The following is a 19,580-nucleotide window of genomic DNA, read 5'->3' as shown; positions in this document are numbered from 1 at the left end:
CTGGTAGCATTATTGTACTCCAGCCATGGTTGGCCTCTATTCCATTCATCCTGGAAACGACGATTAGGCTTAGCGCTAGTACTAGTAGTAACAGTTTTTGCTTTAACACTTGGGCTTGGGTTTTTTAACTCGGGGTTCCATAGTATTATCTTCTGATTCATTAGTCTTGCATGTGAAGCCAAACTGAAATAGATCGTGAGACTTTCCCATTTTTTTACTATCAGACACCATGGTCAGATTGTCATGAATGTTTGGCAGTCATGTGGCTATCTGGGACAGCACGGAAAAGGCGACCTAAAAAGTGCATTTTTTTTAGCATTCACAACCATTTTTTGAAATTTATTTTTTTTGTCTCAAATTAAATCTTAAATTTTGCAAGTTATTTTCCAATCATTATAGAATATACTTTTAAGCAAAATCTTTGGGCTGTGCATACACAGCTTTTGCCTCACTTATTTTTGAGGGGACGATGTATTTCTGTCTGATATGTTAGGAATATGACCACTGGTCTCGATGTCTGGTGACAGATGGGAAAGTGCTGGTCAAACTTGATTTTTTAACGGACATGTCCAGCTTTAAATAGAAAATTTCGAACCCTGACATTGCTACTGTGTCTGATAAATGGAATATCTCCATTGTTTTGGGGAGCTATGACTACAGACATTATCAATTATGAGTTAAAGATGATAATAGGAAACAGTAATAGAAAAAAGTTTGAATTTTACTATTGTTATATTGTTTTTATTTTGTATTATATTTATTACTGTTTTATAATGCTAATTTTAGTCACCTATGAACAAGTAATGTATTTCACACCATTATATATATCACGAGTGTGTTTATTGTCAGAAAGTATAGGTTTTTAGATGGGCTTATAGAGATAGATTTGCAGGTATAGTACGGTAACAATTACATAATACTGCATTTGCACAGTTTGAAAACAGAAATATTTATGAAACTTCATACCCAATTGTTTCATAAACAATGTAAACTCCATAAAAATATGATGTTATATAAAAAAAAGCATATCACAGGATCCATCAAAAATATTATAAATATGAATTTATGAACATACAATTCACTCACAAATAAGTTTTGACTTTTTCACTGAAAACTAAATTATAAACCAATTTTTAGAAATTACTAAAAGGGTTTAATAATACTTCTTAAGTTAATTATATTTCACTCATTTTGTCTACTTTCTGGCACTGTAAAAGGCTTTGAGATTTTACACTGCTGGCCAAAATCTCAAGGCCAATAAACATAAAGAAAAAAAATATGCATTTTGCATTGTTAGACTCGACCATTTATTTAAGTAGAGCTTCAAAAGATGAAAATAAGAAAAGGAAAAATGAAAATAAAAAACTTTTTTAGCCTTTAACAGGGAAATTGTGAACACTATGATATTAGCCTAAATATAGCTGGTCAAAAGTGTAAGACCATACTGAAACAAAGTGTTAATTGATAAACATGTAATGAAATTTAGTCAATTGTGTTCAAGCATTAACATTGTCAACATCTCCCGCTGGCATCTCCTGTGTTACATTGTGTAAAAGCATGGCAAAAGCTAAAACGTTCACAGAGTTTGAACGTGGCAGAATTGTCAAGCTGCAAAAGCAAGGTCTCTTTCAATGTACCATCGTTGGTGATATTGGGCATGGTAAAACTGCTGTTGCAAATTTCTTAAAAGACCCTGAGGGATACAAAATGAGAATTTCAAATGTTTGACCCAAGAAAATGTCGCCGCCGTTGAGCAGGAGGATTCGATGAGTTGTCTGGCAAGACACCAGTCGATCGTCGAACCAGATTATTGCCCTTACAGATGCAGAATGCAGCTCAAGAACAACAAGATGGCATCTACGAGAGAAAGGCTTTAAAAACAGTAGACATCTTCAAAGGCCACACCTCCTTCTACACCATGAAACACCTTGGTTAAACTTTGCTGAGAAGCACCAAACATGGGACGTAGAAAAGTGGAGGAAGGTTTTAGGTTACTAGCACGATAAGGATATCCCACCAGAGACATTTTCTACACAACACAGTGGAGGAGATTCCATCATGATTTGGGGTGCTTTCTCCTTCCATGGAACAATGGAGCTTCAGGTAATACAGGGTCAAACAGCAGCTGGCTACATTGGTATGTTGGAGAGAGTGTCCTTATTGACTAAAGGCCCTTGCCTGCATAGAAATGACTGGATCTTTCAGAAGGACAATGCTGCAATCCACAATGGACTTTTTCATAGTGAATAATATGATTCTTTTGGACCTTCCAGCGTGTTTGCCCAAACTGAACCTCATTGAAAATGTTTGGGGGTGGATGGCAAGAGAAGTCTATAGAAATGAACGTCAATTCCAAACAGTGCATGATCTTTGTGAAGCCATCTGCACCACTTGGAATAACATTCCAGCCAGCCTTCTGCAAATGCTTATATTGACCATGCCAAAGCGAATGTTTGGAGTTATTTACAATGACGGTCATGCAACTAACTACTGAGACCTCTTGTTGGGCATTTCCTACCCTGTTTTGGACTTTTTTTTGGAATGGTCTTAAAATTTTGACCAGCTAGTACTTAGGCTAATTTCAGTGTTCACATTTTCCCTATTAAATGCTAAAAAAGTTTGTTTTTTTTATTTTCCCTTTTGTTATTTTCATTTTTTGAAGCTCTACTCAAATTAGTGGTTGAGTCTAACAATGCAAAATGCATATTTTTTCTTTATGTTCATTGGTCTTAGGATTTTGGCTAATAGTGTATTTTCTATTCTTTGGATTGAAACTGGAAAACCTTGTCTTCTTACAGCTCAACACACGACTTCTTTGAATCTTGACATAAAATTCTAATTTATTTTTACAATATCAAATTTTTTTCCCTAACAAAAACCTATAATTTTTTTAGCTTTGTTACAACAGCAGTATGTATTAACTCAAGCATAGTGATCTTCGTATACTTCACATAACAAATATTAAGCAATGAGATATATGATTCAAAATGAAGAAGCTACAATTAAAATTAAATGTTTTTTCTAAATGTGTATTTTATATGTGGTGTAACTTATCTTTAAAGTAGGTTATGAGACTTAGTTGGTGATAAAATAGTTCATAAAATGCTATAAAAATATTTGTTAGTTCTGAACCGAGTTGCAACTGAAGAAAGTTCTCAAACACTTCATTCAATTGTTTAGATATGTTTTAAAGAGGAGCGAAAGCTTTCAAATAACTGAGTTGGATTGTTATATGGAAGAATTTGCTCTGTTGCTTGTGCTACATACATGGTTCACAAAACCAAGGAGCATCTGCCAGGTATTAAAATCTGCCAATAGAGTTCATGAACTTGTTTTTCTTATGAAAACAATCAAGGAAAGGAAGACAGCATCTACTAAGGCATCCAGGTTAGTGTTTACAATACAAGTCAAAGAACTGATAATTATGATAAATTGTAAAACCATCTACTGTAGATAAGTATGGATGTAAAATAATACTCCAAGTTAATTATTTTTGAAGTACTCCTAAAAGTTGTAGTCATAAAACTACGGTTATGAGGATAATATTCTAACTAGGCTAAGTTTAGTAACTGTAAATAGCTTCAAAATATATAATAAAAAAACTAGGTACATTGATTCAACCTATACAAAGCTACCACCATGACAATAATGTTGAAATACACATTTATTTTACACTAAACCTTTTTTTCACACTGTATATTGATACAGTTTTGCTAACAATTATATAACATTTGCATGCATTCAAAACGAAACTTCACTAGCTACATGGTCAGAAGGTGGGTGCCAAATCATACAAAAAATCTTTGTTTCCAAATGTCTCATTTTACACTGCAAAATATCAATTATCATCAGACCACAAGCCAAATGGCTTCTCAGTATATTTACATATATGGACTCTTTATTCTTGAAGATAATTCTTTTTCTTTTGAAATTTAACCCCATGTAATTTTTCCTTTTCATATTTACATGCCCTAAACCATAAACTATCAACTCAGTGTAAAAATAATTGTTTTTGTACTCCTAATAGAAACTGTAGCTTCCCATTCATGACAATTCTCTGATATGAAAATCAATAATTTAATGAACATTAAATTTCTAGGTAGTTTTGTGTAGTTCCTAATTCTTCAATTACCTGAAAAGGTGCTCTTCCAGTAAATCCCTGAAAAATTATAGTTCCTATACTCCACAGATCAGCCTTGGCATCATATTTAATTGACATAATTACTTCTGGAGCCTGAAGAAAAAAGAAAGACTAATCAATATGTATAAATTTTCATTAAGTAGCTATTTGACTTATCTGTACTTCCTAAGTGTACATGACAACATTACTTCTGAATTTAATACTCACTTTAAAAAGACATAATTTCTATTTCTTATATTTAAAAAAAAACATCACGACCTCTACCTCTAAATTAACGAGGTAGATAATGGAATATACTGACAAAATATAAATGTCATTGGAATGTGTATTTTTGTTCATTTTGTTTTAATATTAAGAAGTCTGTAGCTACAGAGCTATTATATGAAATCCACTTCTTATTTTAATAGCCTGCTACACAGCCAAAATAACGTACACTTTAATTTCTTTATGTAAACTGAAATATATGTATATATTCACAATATTTATACAAATGACCTGTCAAATTTTGTTATATTAAATGTACTTACAAATTTATGACATATTAAAAAGCATTCTGAATCAAAATATAACTAATATCTATTAAGAATGAACATGAGGTAAAGTGCTTTTTTTGTGTTTTGCCCTAAACTAATTTAGACTCTCCAGAATATGTTAAAACACCCACTACTGATATTGTTCTGCACAGTTTCCAAAACATTAAATTCAGTTTGAAAATAGCAACCCTCGAAGTGTTCTTGATCTGGAACTACATGAGCTAACAGAATGAAAGCAATTGAAAATTAATTTATTAACAAGTGCAAATTTTGTTAATTTAAATTTTTTTTAGGAATGTTATGTTAACACAAAACAAATTATACCAAACCAGTTGTTCATTCAATCAGTCTGATGATATTTACTTCATACTTGCTTTAAAGGAGATGTTCCAATAGTTAAAGTATAGGAGCTATTAAAAACTGTGTTCACAACAATATTTTAACCCTTTTGCAATGAGTTGCAAAATTACCTAAATCTGTTTTTTTTTCTTACTTTGAACTGAAATTTTCTTGACATTTTTTTTTGTTAAAAAGAAAGCATTTCCCACAATCTTTTAGTAATGGGACAGCAAAAACAATTATTTGAAATGGTAAGGTGACTGAAATCTGTCAGCACATAATGAACTTAACAGTTTAAGTCTCCAAATTACACACAGTGGTATTCGGGAATTGTTTATAACCACTTTGGTAGACACTGTGAAGCAAACCAAGTTCAATATTATGCTTCTACTTGCTTTCAAACTGTTCTTGTCTACTCCTCCCACTGATGACCATCATGATGCTTCAATCTTCTCTACCTAATTGCAAGTGAAATCGTTCATATCTCAATTGAAAGCTGAACATAAGATGATAGCAGAAACATAAAAGGTTGGGAATTACTTAGTTAATGATGCTGAGAATACAGTTTTATTGAGATACAGCAAATCTGCTACCAACGACTAGACTTTAGTACTAGCTAGTCGGAGACTTATGGACAATGAAATTCAAGTAAAACTATCAATTAACTCTCTCAACATGGGCTCACTTCATTTGACAAGCTATGTACCTCTTTCAGTGATGTCAAGAAACCCACTTGTTGAGAAATTTATATGCAAAAACGGCTCGTTTGGGTTGAGAAATTGTTTTACATAGAAGAGCGAACAACGTTTCGACCTTCTATGTAAAACATTTTCTCAACCCAAACGAGCCGTTTTTGCATATAAATTTCTATGTACCTCTTTATGCTCATTTAATATTAAAAGATTTGGTACTACTAACTTTTAACACTTTTCCAACAGGTCAGGGTTAAAGACCACATTATTGCATTTATTAACTTGCATTTATAATTTTACTGAACTACTATCAGGAAGTTTATAATCAAATTGTAGATTACAATTCAATCTTTCATGTTATATATAAGTTAATTTCTTAATTTAAAAGTCAATATTCAAATCTGAATATATATTTTAGTGAATCACATGGTACTTTAAATGCAGCACTTTTTAAAATAGATCTTTCTGATGTCAAAATACTAAGTCTATAGTTTTGTGCAAATTTGGGAACTCACATTAATATTGGCAAGCTAAAATATATTTTTATATTTCATATTTTTTTACTTTACCGAGATATGGCTCATGTACAGAATCAAACATGGTGACCTTAATTAACTCTTTCCATTTTTTGACACAGTCCTTTATACATTTGTACTACAGTATACGACACGTGAATAACAAATCAACAGCGTAGAATGTTCCCATTGTGATTTTCTCAGCCATTTTAATCTGTGAAAATGCTATTACATTCTTTCAAACCAAGATTTCACAAAAGTTAGTTGAGTCTCTAGTCTGCTCAAAGTTTCATACTTTTTAAAATGTAACTACATCACAGTTAGTGAGCTTAATAAATTACAGTGTGATTCCATGGTATCAGTAAAGCCATTGATGAGTTTTTGGTTATTCAGCAGCTATATATGTAAAACCTTAACAAATTTTTTGTTTGATATCCTCCATGTGCAAAATTTTAAAAAGCTTAACAACCTATCTCCAGCAGTAATTGAGTTCAAAGGTTGTGGCAAGAAGTGATTTACTGGTTGCTTTACATCTAGATTTATTATTGTGTATTTTAAGAAAAATAAGTTTAATAATTTATTTCTAAATAGGAATAATCTATACACATGTATAATGTATAATAATTGAAATGCGACTATATTACAAAATAATAGTCCTCTAAAATACAGCAAAGAGAGGGAAGACTAAAGGTCAGTTTCATATTAACGGACATGTAACATGAGTGCAAGTTTACTGAGTCAATGCAAATTATTTGAATAATGATGTTGAAGTTACATAGAAAAAGAAATATTTTTCATGTAAAAGAGGAGGTTGACTTTTTCAATCCATTTTGCACTTAAACACATTGAATATCATTTTGTCAAAAATACTGCTGTGTTAGGCGATGTTTACATTTGACTTTACCTGCTAGGTAAGTGCTTGAATGAAGAAAGAAAATCACATTCAAAACTTTGTTAATCTACTTTTTGTTTACATTATACCAATTAGTACACCATAAAATTATAGCTAATAATTAATATTAGAACAGTATACAAGTTATTAATTTTTAATTTTGATAGCCTCAATTTTGTTATATTACAAAGCTGTCAAATATAAAATTTGACCCCCATGCCACATCTACTCTTTTAGAAGTTGTCAGAAATTCTTTTTTACATTTAATTCTATTATCTATACCCAATAGAAAGCCAATGACATATTGTATAACACTGTTTTCTGAAAGGAAAATTTTCAATTTCACTGTTAGTACAGGCTTCATTCCCACAGGAGAGATAACTGAGCTTGGATGAATTTGTAATGGCTTGTTGCACAGTTAGAGAGCCAGAAAAATTATACAGGTTAGGAGAAATTGTCCACTTTTTGCATGCTATTGGTCCATATTTTCTGGTGCATTATTTAATTAAATAAAAATTAAGTGCATCACCACCATAATTATAAAAAAGGTAGAATTAAGCATTATTAACATTGTTTTTCCTGTTTATTCTTTATTATCATCAAAGTAACTAAAAAATGTATAAACAGGGATATGTTTAGGTGAGTTAAGATTACATTCTGTAAAATAAGTAATAAGATAACAATATTTCATGAGCACATGAACAGCTTGTGGGTAACATGATTCAAAAATAAAGTGAGCTCCATGTTCCCCAAGTGATTTACAGCTAATAATAGCATGAATAATAGTTAGATATGGTTTAAAGAGCAATAAAACAATGATTATAGATATATATTGTTATGAATTTAAAGCTTCCGAAAAATAAACAGACATAGTTTCATGTTATAATTTTGAGTCATTCTTGAAAAAATTGGGTAGTTAGATTTTTTTTTTTGGTCATGAGGTTGGTCGAATTGACTAATCTTATATACAGTTATAAAGAAAATAACAGATAAAATACAAATACTGAAAACAAACATTTGAAATATTTAGAAAAATGTTGGAGATTATACAAATGAAATTTGAAAATGGAGATAAGGAAAAGTATTTCTAACTATAATAGGATAATAACCTTGCATATGGACTACTCTAAACAAAAGTTCAATGCATTCATGAGCAAATCTTTATTTAATTAAAAATACTTCACTAAAAATATAATTTTTTGCGAAAGGCTTGTAATGTGTGCTGAAAGACTGTCAAATTTTGTGAAGATATACATACTATTTTAAAAGTTAGTAGTATCAAATCTATAAAGTATAAAATACAAGTACAAAAAATTAGGTAGTTGGTCAAAATGACTGAAGTTGTTTTGAGAGTTCAAAAAACATTTCACAATGAAACGTGTTTTAAATGCTTCAAATTTCCACAAATACAACATATTTTATTCAGAGAAAGTACAAAATGTGTAGAGTTGGAGAGTTGAAAAATTATCTCACACAGAACTGGAAATTAATGGTAATATAATATTGAAAATGCACTGTTATGAGTTTGAATCACACGAATGAACCAGAATCTTTAATTTTTAACTGTTGTCAAAATTCATTATACTATAGAATATACTGTAAACTGAATTCTCTATACCTTATATATATTATGATGTAATTGTAATATATTCATACCTTACCATATCACAATTTGAATTAACAGTCTGTATTACTTTATGAAATCTCTTGTTATTATTAAATATAAAAAAACAACACTAGTAATTATACATTCATAGATGCATATAATGCAGAATGTAATTTGACACAAAGTATAATATTTAAGTTTACTGAACGTAAAGGTTAGATTTTACTTTAACTACATTATTCTGTTATTTATCACATGTAATTAATACAATCAAGGAAGTTGACAATACTTGTTTTATTTTCATGGAAATAGTTTAACTTGAAAGGTAAAATCATTTTTAATCTTAATCTCTATGAAAAGCATACTTCAAAATACATATTTTGAGGAAAAATGCAGTTTCATCAAGAACTGCATTTTTCAGTGTATAAGACATCCCTATTTTCAAGGCCATCTTCAGGGGAAAAAAACATTTTTCACCGTTATCATTTATTTATTTGTTCAGCAGCAGAATATATTTTTTAGAATACTTCAAAGTAGTGTCCATAATAAAATAAAATATATTTGTTTCATACATTTACATTGTTCACTCATTATGATAAACTTTCAAAATCTTCTTTTGCATCACAGAATTCACTGAAAACAAATTCTGAAAGTTCATTCTCACTTGTCCTCAAACAATATCATCTTTGATGCCATTAATGCAATTTATCACATCACATTTTTTTAAATACCTTTATTAGTTTCCACATTATGGGGAAGTAAAAAGTTTTGGTACTTTTTTTTATTGTGTTCTTTATAGATATGACTAGTACTGTAAGAACAATGTCTAATTTAAGTTGAAGCAAGGTTAATGGAACACTGTTCTACAGTCGTTTCCCATATGGCCTATGAGAGGAAAAAACAAGCCCAGGGATGTGTAAAGGTTGACTGCACTAGTTTTTAGCCCTTGTTGTACAAGGTATGTTATGCCTAGGGAGGCATAAGATGTTTGACCTTCAGTGTATAGGATGCAGGGGGGTGTGATATCCCTTTTTTTGGGGGAAAAAATGCCTCTTATATACGAAAAAATACAGTATTTAAAATGTATATCCTTTAAAACATTATTCACTTTGAATAATAATTATTATTAGAGGCAAAACACTAACTAAATAATATTACACAAATTTAATAACAATGAGTTCATGTTCAATTCTTCATATAACTACTACTACTATAGCATACAGGCCTTTCAACCTCTGGCCACTATCACGGAGACAGTCTCTCTCTGTCCTGTACAACCTCTGACCATTCCTCACCTTCTATACAAACATCAAAATTACCCTCTACAATACCTTACCATGTTTTTTCTCACCCAACAAACCTCATTCTTCCTTCATAATATACTCTTTAAAAAAAGAAATGCAAAAGGGATATTTTTGTTATTTTAAAGAGAAATATATGTAATAACGTTACAAGCTCAGAGTATGTGATGTTACACGTGTTAAGGCACTGATTATCAGACCAAAATGACAATAAAAGTTGTGCACTTTGAAAACAGAGGAAAACATCAGATTTTTCGCCAAAACGCATTCGTGTCCAATAAATTTGTTTGAGAAATCTGCATGTTCTGCAAGTGCAACATGTGCAAAATCCCTATAAAAGTGACAGGTTCTCGGTTTCCATAGCTCAGTGTTAAGCCACCGACATGCAATACAGTTACGCCAAGACTGACTGAAGCACAACGCAACAATGCCATTGGTCGCTTGGAAGCAGGCGAATCTCGATCAGATGTTGCCAGAGTTGTGAATGTCCACCCAAGCACCATCACAAGGCTATGGAATCGTCACCAACAACATGGATCAACTTGTGACTGTCCACGATCTGGCAGACCTTGTGTGACCATGCCCACATCCGGTTACGTCACCTTCGGGATAGGACCACCACTGCGACATCTACTGCCTCAACCGTACCAGGGCTGCGTAGGATTTCCGATCAGACCATACGCAACCGTCGACGAGATTCTTAGGCCCCATGTGCAACCCATCACGGTGAACGTCAACAACGTTTTTCAACATGACAACGCCCATCCTCACACAGCCCGACTCTGTGTGGACCGACGTCTGCGACTGCGACAACCTCAACCGCAAAATCTACTTCAGCTTGCAGCAGCTTTGCAGGCTGAATGGACAGCCATTCCACAGGATGTGATTCATCATCTCATCGCTTCCATGGGCAGGAGATGCCAAGCAGTTATTGATGCTCACTGGGGGCATACTTGTTATTGACGTTGAGTGACGTTAAACTTAAACTAGTGAGCGTGGACTTCGCCTTTGCAGACTTTGGATGTTCAGCAGTGAATGTGCAAAGTTTCACACATGTCATACAGAACTACCCAGAATAAACTTGTTAACAATATGTCTCAAATTTTGCCTTTCTTTTTTTGAAGAGTACATTTAAAAACATTGGTTGGCATTTTATGGCATAAATTAACTAGGTTATCTGCACCAAAACACTGGTAAAAAATTAAAGTATAATTATTAATATTTGTAAAAAGGAAGCATGTTAAAACAAATCAAAGTCCAATTTTTGATTTAAAACTTAAATAGCATCAAAAAGGTCAATGAACCCCAAAAAATTAAAAACATTTGTCAGGTGTACAGCATCATTGGCAATAGTGACATTGTCCAGCATCAGAAGAAAACCTCTACCCTATCTAAAATAGGGCCCTCACTCAGAGCTGTAACACTGGCACGATAATAAAATGCAGGTTATTATGACTAGAGTCACACAAACAACACATTGGTGCATCAGTCCATGATAAAAGAAGAGTTAAAAAACTGTGGCCAATGCAGTCTAATTAGGACAACTTCCTCCTTCTAATTCATACAGAAACAAGACCATCAAAGTCCAATAGATGGTTTTATCTGAAAAAGCTTGTCATCACTTTGCTCACTCCAAGTCGTCTGTCAAATGGCATGGAGCCAAGCCTTGAATACAGGACCATGGTACATATATGGAACATGCATGACAATTATAGCACTGGAGCAGACAGACTGAGCTGTGGTATCAGTGAGTTTGTTCCAGCAAATACAAACATGGCCTGATATCTAGAAGAACTGGATAGAAGTAAATGCTAAACATAAATGGACCAGTCGATTTTGAATATCAGCAAGAGCAGGGTGAGAACTAACATGACGCAATTCCAGGGCCAGTAAAAGCTAAGCAAGTCGGTATAAATAGCACAATTTTAGGACTGCTTGGCTTCTTTGTGATCCAGGACAAGAAAAATGGCATACAATTTGGCTGTGAACATAAAAACTGTAGAGGGGATTTTGTGCCCAACCATCAAACCACAAAAAATGATGGCAGAATCCACAGAGTCACCTCATTTCAAACCATCTCTATAAATTGGAATGGAAGGACGGTTCAAAAGATGTTTGGCAAATATAAGGCAGTACTTCAAATTGGGAGTATCTGACTTCTTCATATGACTCAAAGAAATGTCACAGTTGGAGATGGTAGCAAGCCATAGTGGAATGGGCTGATTAGTGGATACAGCAATGCTGTCCAAAGACAAACCCAATTCATCCAACTGTGCCTGGATACAATGGCCAAAAGGAACAATGGCAGATCACCTGTTTCATAAAAGCATGGCCCACTGAGGAAGAAAAACAACTCCAGGTGAGATGCTGCAGTAAAGAACAAAGTTTTGAAGCATACAGTAAAGATAGTTGCAACTGGCAAAGGTGTAGAAGAGGTTTGTAAGCCTATGTATAAACTCTGGACTTGGAAAGTATGGAAAGCACCTCGTGCAAAGCTAAAGCCCCTGATGATGAATGGAGTCCAGCATCTTCAAAGCCATATTCCTGGCAGAGCCATATGTCAGAGACTCATAGTCCAGTTTTGATTAAATGAAGGCACAACAAATCTTTAGCACAGAACATTGATCCTCTAGGATGTTCAGTGCCCTTGTACACTTAACACATAGCTGCTCAATGTGTGGCATAAAGGTCAACTTGTATGGTCAAATATAAACTCCAAGATCTCTGCCTCAGGGACCATGGAAAGCACAACTTTCCCAACACGGAGTTCAGGATCAGGGTGAATACCCTGTTAGTAGGAAAAGTGCATGCAAACGGTTTTAAAGAGAGAAAAGTTAAAATGGTTTGCTGTGATCCACTTCTGTAAACAACTGCGAGTAGTTTGTAGCTGCCACTCAATAAACCTCATGTTCAATGACTCACGTGAGATGTGTCAGTTGTTGACATAAAGCCTGTTTGCAACAGTAGGAGGGAGTTGTCCAGCAAGGGCATTAATCTTTATATTGAAAAGTGTGATAGGACTCAAGATAGTCCTGAAGGACTCCAAGTTTCTGTAGGAAAGAACAAGAAAGTGTTGAACTCACACAAACTTGGAATCACCTGTCCATTAAAAAAAATTTTAATAGAAATAAGTAAATGGCAATACAACCAATATAAGTGAAGGTCTCACAAAATGCCATACCTCCAAGTAGTATCATAAGCTTTCTCAAGTTCAAAGAATAGTGACACAAGATGTTGTCATTTCAAGCTGAATCACGTGGTCCACAGTGGAGCTCTGTCATTGGAACCTACAGTGGGTGTGCAAAAGGAGGTTGTTTGACTCAAGGAATCAAACAAGATGAGCATTAACATCCTCTCTAAGGTCTTACAGAGACAGTTCATCAAAGCAATTGGATGGTAGATTGAAGGAATCTTTGAATCTTTCCCAAGTTAGAAAAAGGTAGGAAAATAGCCTGGCATCACACATCAGGAAAAACATTCTCCTGCCAGATCCAGTTAAAAACAATCGGAATAACAGCAAGAGAAGCAAAAAAGAGATGCTGTAGCATCTTGTAGTGTATATCAGGTCTGACCAATGTAGTGCTAGACCAATGAAGAACAAGCTTGAGTTTCACCAGCATAAAAGAGCAGTGTAAAAGGGCAATTTATAGTCCCAGAGATGACCAGCCTGAAAGGAAGGAGGCAATTGCTCTGCCCAAGTCTTAATGGCTAAGAAGGTGGAGGGTGAAGCAGAAATGCTAAATACCCTGCAAAAGTTTTCACTGAGAGTATCAGCAACGCTCTGGGTATCAGAAACTTCCTGGCCATCAGAGAGCAATATTGAAAGGGGGACAGAATTATTCTGCCAAATGACCTTCCAAATCTTGTCCCATATGACTTTGGAACTGGTGGTAGAAGAGATGCTGGTTGAGAATTTAATCCAGGATTCCTTCTGGCTTTGACGTCTAACCTGCCAAGCATGTGCACGAGCCTGCTGAAAAGTGATGAGGTATCCCAGGCCTTTTTTTGAGTCTTCCATACCATGGTGGCAGGTAGGATTCCATCAAGGAAAAGAATACCATGGAAAATGTGTCAAGGTCAGGAATACATTGAGTAGCTGCCTGAATAATACAGTCAATCGTTGCAGCCACACAGTCATCTGCCAATGGCCTACAGACGATGGCAGAATCAAGTTCCAAGAGAGCAGTGAAATAGGACCAGTTGGCTTGGTTTAGCTTTCTTCAGGGCACGTAGATCAGGTGGCATCAACCATGGCCAGTCTCTCTCAGAATGACAAATATTATCACTGCCCCATGGGTTACTGTCAACCCTCCATGAAAAGTGGAAGAATAGTGAAGGGAAGCAGACAGAGAGATCAATAGCAGTAAAGGACTGACTAGGTACATGAAAATAAATATAAACACCAGTATTAAAGAGAAAGGTTGTGATCCAAGATCATATGCTCAATATTAGCACCTACCAAGAGGGGATTATGTCCATTAAAGTTCCCCAGGATTAAAAAGGGAGATGGCAACTGTTCAAGATCTGACTGATCATAGTTCTCTTCAGGAGACAGGTAGAGAGAACAAACATTGATGGTATGACCCAAGAAAACATGGATGGCTGCAGCCTCCAAGGATGGGTTGAGTGTCAAAGACAGGGTGGGCACATGCTGATTGACCAGCAGTGCCATCCTTCCATACACTCGTTCATCTCACAATCTATCATTTCTGTACAATGAAAACTGCAGAAAGATTTCTGTATCAACAGGTTTAAGAAATGTATCCTCTGTGGAAAGACATAGGATGAGAGGAATCAATCAGTGCCTTGATATCATCTATATTAGAATGGAAGCTTTGACAATTCCACTGTATTAATGTTGCTATTTTTATTTACCTGGAGAAGAATTGCACAGAAAGCCCTTTTGTTTTGGACCATATCTCTTTTCTTTCTTTCTCCTTATTAGAAGGTCTACTGATATCTATGGATCCTACCCCAAGTCAAATGGGCAGTTCTCCATCATTAAAAGATTCCAGCAACTGAGGGCATAAACAAATAATCGTTCTGCATCTTGGGGCTGGAGAAGATGATGGACCTGAGAAAATGCCAGAATCTGGAATCAAAAGAAGTGGATCCTGGGAGCCACTGGAAGAAGTAAAGGGGACAGAGATGGGAATAGACATTGACTCATCTACTCTCTTAATCATGGAAGGGGAAAAAAACTCTTGAGGTAATTGAAAGTGATTCTGTTGGAGGCATGGAGAAATCTGTCTGCACTCCCATTGTAGAAGTGAAATGGAGTGCAGCAGCATATGTCTGAGATGGAGTGAGGGACATTAATTTCCTAGCCTTTGGATAAGAGATATTATTTACAATCTTCAAACATCGTACTTCTTACTCTTCCACCCACTGAGGGAAAGAACAAAAGTACAAGGGGTGTGAACCACTGCAGTTGACAGTGTGGTTCAAATTTGCATTCATGAGCTTCATGGTCTTTGCCACTTCAGCAAACACAGTTAAAGATCCATGACATGAGTTCTTCTAATGTCCAAATCTCTGGTACTGAAAACATATATTCCAGGGTTTGAAATATATGGTGTAACCTTACAATGTAAGTATCCTGCTTTGATTGTTGCAGGTGAATATGGAGATGTAAAAGTCAAAATAACTAGATTTTAGGTGGCATTATTCTATCTTTGCAAGTGAAGATTCAGCACAACACAAAAACACCTTGGCTGGAGAAACCAGCAAGTATCTCAGAGTTGGGATTGTTCTTTAAATTCCTCTCAACTATAACTCCTTCGGAAGAATTAAAAGCTGCATATGGAGTAACTTAAATGGGTATATCCCCAATGCTCTTTGTATTCAGATATTTCCAGATCATAACTTCCTTACTGACTTAGGGGAGCCACCAAGCCCTTTTAATCCCTTTTGAATAAAAAAGGAAAACATTTGCCCTGAGGATTTCTCAGATAAAGAACGCATGTTTAGAAATTGAAGTACAGAATCTGACTGTAGTGGTGACCGTACAACAGAGTTGTCCATGTGTATTCATTTTCCAATAATCTATTTTTATCAATTTTTTCATTTTTATTCTTTTCGTGGATGGGAGTATCCATAATAAAGGGATTACATTTCACTGCCCACTGTCCTCACCCACCATAGAGTCCTACAATGTCAAACAAGGACACTGCAGCAATGCCAGGGTTTCATGAGCACTATAGCCAAACACCAGCATCAGACACAATGCTCACAACACCCACTGAGAACATATAACACTGGTACTTGGTCGACCCTAGCCTAAGTGGAGCAGCTGATTGAGCTTGGGGAAACCAACCCAAGGCCACCCAGCTTCAGAAATTCAAGGCCAAAGTGATGTGTTAGGGTTGGACCCCCTCAAACACTAGGATCCTCTCCTCCCCTTCACTGGTCGCCATGCACGGCAAACATGTGGGTGGATGTAAACTGAAAGAAAGAACCTTCTCTGAGAGGTCCCCTCACCACATAAAGGAATCCACACTGAGGAGTTATATTTAAAAATAAGTTAATTCACTGGTATTCATTATCTCTTGGTTATGTTGTTGTCTCCATCTGTTCTCATCTGCATCATACACTAAACCTCAAATTCTTCATAAAACTATGTTCTCAAAAACATGTACTTTCTTTTCCAAATATATTTAATGTGACCATGCTTCAGAACCATACAGGACAACCAGTTTAATTACAGTGTTGTATATTCTAATTTCTCTAAAACTCCAGAATCTTTTTATCCACACATAATTCTGCTTATCCCTTCTGCTTTCATATTATCATCTCTTAACTGTTCCTATGTTTATTCATATATATTCAAAATCACTGTTAATTGCTCTCTTTTATTCTCCAAGCTTACCAATTCCACATGCTTTTAATATTTTCGTTCTATTTCTTACTTATGGTTAATCCTATCTTCTCAGCCATCTTTTTGGAAAACAATGCTAATCCTGTAATCATTTCTTTGTTTTCAGTATACTGTCTACATTACCTGCACAGACAATTAAACCTATAATTCAGTTTTGGTTATCCAATCTCAGGCTCACTCCTGGATACCTATGCAATCTTTTCCTTGATGTTTTATCCAGTGTAATATTAAAAAAGCAATGGTAAAAGAAGGCATTGCTGGCTTATGTCACTCTCTCTGCCTTGAAAGAGCATTCACTCCTCTCATAATAAGCTTTAAACATTTTTTATTAGTTTATATGGAATTCCACTCTTTCACGATCTTCAACATAGTTGGTCTATGTAACGTGTCTGATAATGAATCAATAAGTGCCAGTATTGCTTAACATACTTCATTTTCTCCAAAACTGCCTTGCCACAAAAAAGTGGTCCACAACTGATTACTTGGCCTAGAATTCTACTTGATATTCTTCAATAATTTCAAAGAGTATAGCTTTATCCTTCTGTAAATGATTTTAGTATCTTATGCATTGATAATAACAATCCAACACCTCTATAATTCTTACTTTCCAACACTTTTCCTTTTTTTTTATGTAGGGGGATTAACAGTTCTATTCAGTACTTACATTTTCTTCATTGCATATTTTCTTAATTCGTGTATTTGTTACATTAATATTTAATAAGGATATATACTTATACATGATCTGCAATGCTTTGATAAAAAAATATCCTGATGTTTCCTTTTTTTAACTTGAGTATATTAGAAGAGGTAACTTTTTAATATTAAATTTCAGCTTACTTAATCCTTCTAGTGACAGCCACTTATAAATAGCCACACAGAAAAATGGAAAAAACACTCCAATGTATACACAAATCTAATTAAATCTGCAGAAAGAGATTTACATACTGTATCACTAATGATAAAAATTTCTAATGTTGCTTGCAAATATTTCTATTTCATTTTTTTCAAAAAACACTTTTAACATGTTCATGTAAAAAGTCAATATCAGAAACAGTGAATCAATAATAATAATGTCATATAAAAAAAATATCTTATATAATATCACACATTTCTCTTTTCTCACATTAATAAAAATTTTATACAAATTATGACTGAAGATTCTAAGACCAATATTTTTGAAATTAATGGATCTCTTGCTCACCATGTACATCGGAGAACCACAAAGTGTCATAGCCATTACTCCCTCTTCAAGAAAACGAGCAAACCCAAAATCTGCTATTTTCAAAGTGATCTCATTTGGTTTTGGACTCGACTTCCCTGAATGGCACAATAATATGTTCTGAGGTTTTAAGTCTCGATGAACAATGTCTTTTGCATTAAGAGCTTTCATGGCCTCAGCTACAATGATAGACAAACAAATAAAATGTTATCAAAACAGAAATAATATGTACACTGGTAACTAAAGAAAGTTAGCAATGCAATTGTTAATAACCAACTACTTAAAACAATTAAGAGAATTCTAAATCATGCTAGTGAAGTTTGTGTCCACAAATTCTCATTTGGTATTACACACTTTGCACCCCTTTTTCTCAGAAGAAGGTGTGAAGGACCAAGTGACCCTTTGTTGGCCGTATGTTATATTCCGATGCAATTAAATGTATACACAATGGAAACTTTCATGATTTAATTTGAAGTTTAACTTACTATTGATTAAATACAGTTATTTAATAATCTGTAGCATTTGGCTCATAATGCTATTTAAACTTATTACTAACACATGGATTTGAAAAATAAAGTCAAGAGATTTGTTACTTATGTTAACTATGTAAAGATTTGTTCTGAAAATAAATATTTGTGCTAATTAAATGACTGATTTATTTATTTACACTATATGATATTTGTGTGCAAATTCTATAGACTTTGAACATACTTTGAAGTAAAATTGCACAGTGCATTGAAAAATATAATTAAATATCCATTGGACAAATAAGTAACTCTCTTGATCAGCTTCAATCAATTCAACCTAAAAATCTACCCAAAATTGACCTTTAGAGTTTCCACACTATGAATTCTAATATACAATTTGAATCATTAAAAAATTCACAAGCTTTCAGGAAGCATCAAGTCATTTGTAAAAATACCAAAATTTTTTTATGAAGTATTTTTACTAAAAAATTTTTCCATGAATATATGAAGTGTTAACTGTTCTGAGTGCAAAGTGATTTTTAAGATAAGATAAAAATATCTTTCTTCATCTGAAAAATCTCATTTCATTTGTGTAATCTCTAAAACTTCCTAAATAAATTTCAAACTTTTTAAGTAAAAGTTTATATTTTATAACTATATAAGGTTGACATTGTAAAACAACAACAACAAAACAAATGTATAAGTTGCCCTTTCTTCTTTCTAGAATGACTTCAAATTGTGACATAAAACTACATTTTTTATTCTAAATAGCTTTAAACTTGCAACAGTATACATCTGTTTATATCATTTTTTTATTCTCTCTTAACTGTAAAGTTATTATAATATTCCTGCCATAAAATTTGTAAATAAGTTAGTAAACATACAGTTTACATTACTCTACTGAATCACATAATGCACAGATTACTCATACCTCATGAAAACTTACTATTTATTTTACCTAACCTAAAAAGTTTGTAATATTTATATTTTAGGTACTT

At 33.9% G+C, this 19,580-nt stretch overlaps 1 protein-coding gene across 4 annotated transcripts in view; it reads right to left on the bottom strand.

Moving 5' to 3' along the window:
• The window catches only part of LOC143244275 (serine/threonine-protein kinase unc-51-like), a 144,169-nt gene that overhangs the window by 93,288 nt on the left and 31,301 nt on the right, over positions 1-19,580 (bottom strand). For all 4 annotated transcript variants that reach the window (XR_013025006.1, XM_076488632.1, XM_076488631.1 and 1 more), the window contains exons 7-8: positions 18,098-18,294; positions 4,133-4,234 (exon numbers count right to left, since the gene is read on the bottom strand). Coding sequence is in view for 3 of the 4 variants with exons in the window: in XM_076488632.1 (XP_076344747.1) it covers positions 4,133-4,234; positions 18,098-18,294 (299 nt within the window). In the remaining variant the exon portion in view is untranslated. The remainder of the gene's footprint in view (positions 1-4,132; positions 4,235-18,097; positions 18,295-19,580) is intronic.

The sequence above is a fragment of the Tachypleus tridentatus genome, chromosome 2 (assembly GCF_004210375.1).
Source record: "Tachypleus tridentatus isolate NWPU-2018 chromosome 2, ASM421037v1, whole genome shotgun sequence".
In the NCBI taxonomy this organism is placed as follows: Eukaryota; Metazoa; Arthropoda; class Merostomata; order Xiphosura; family Limulidae; genus Tachypleus; species Tachypleus tridentatus.
This window is presented reverse-complemented; position numbering and strand designations above follow the sequence as displayed.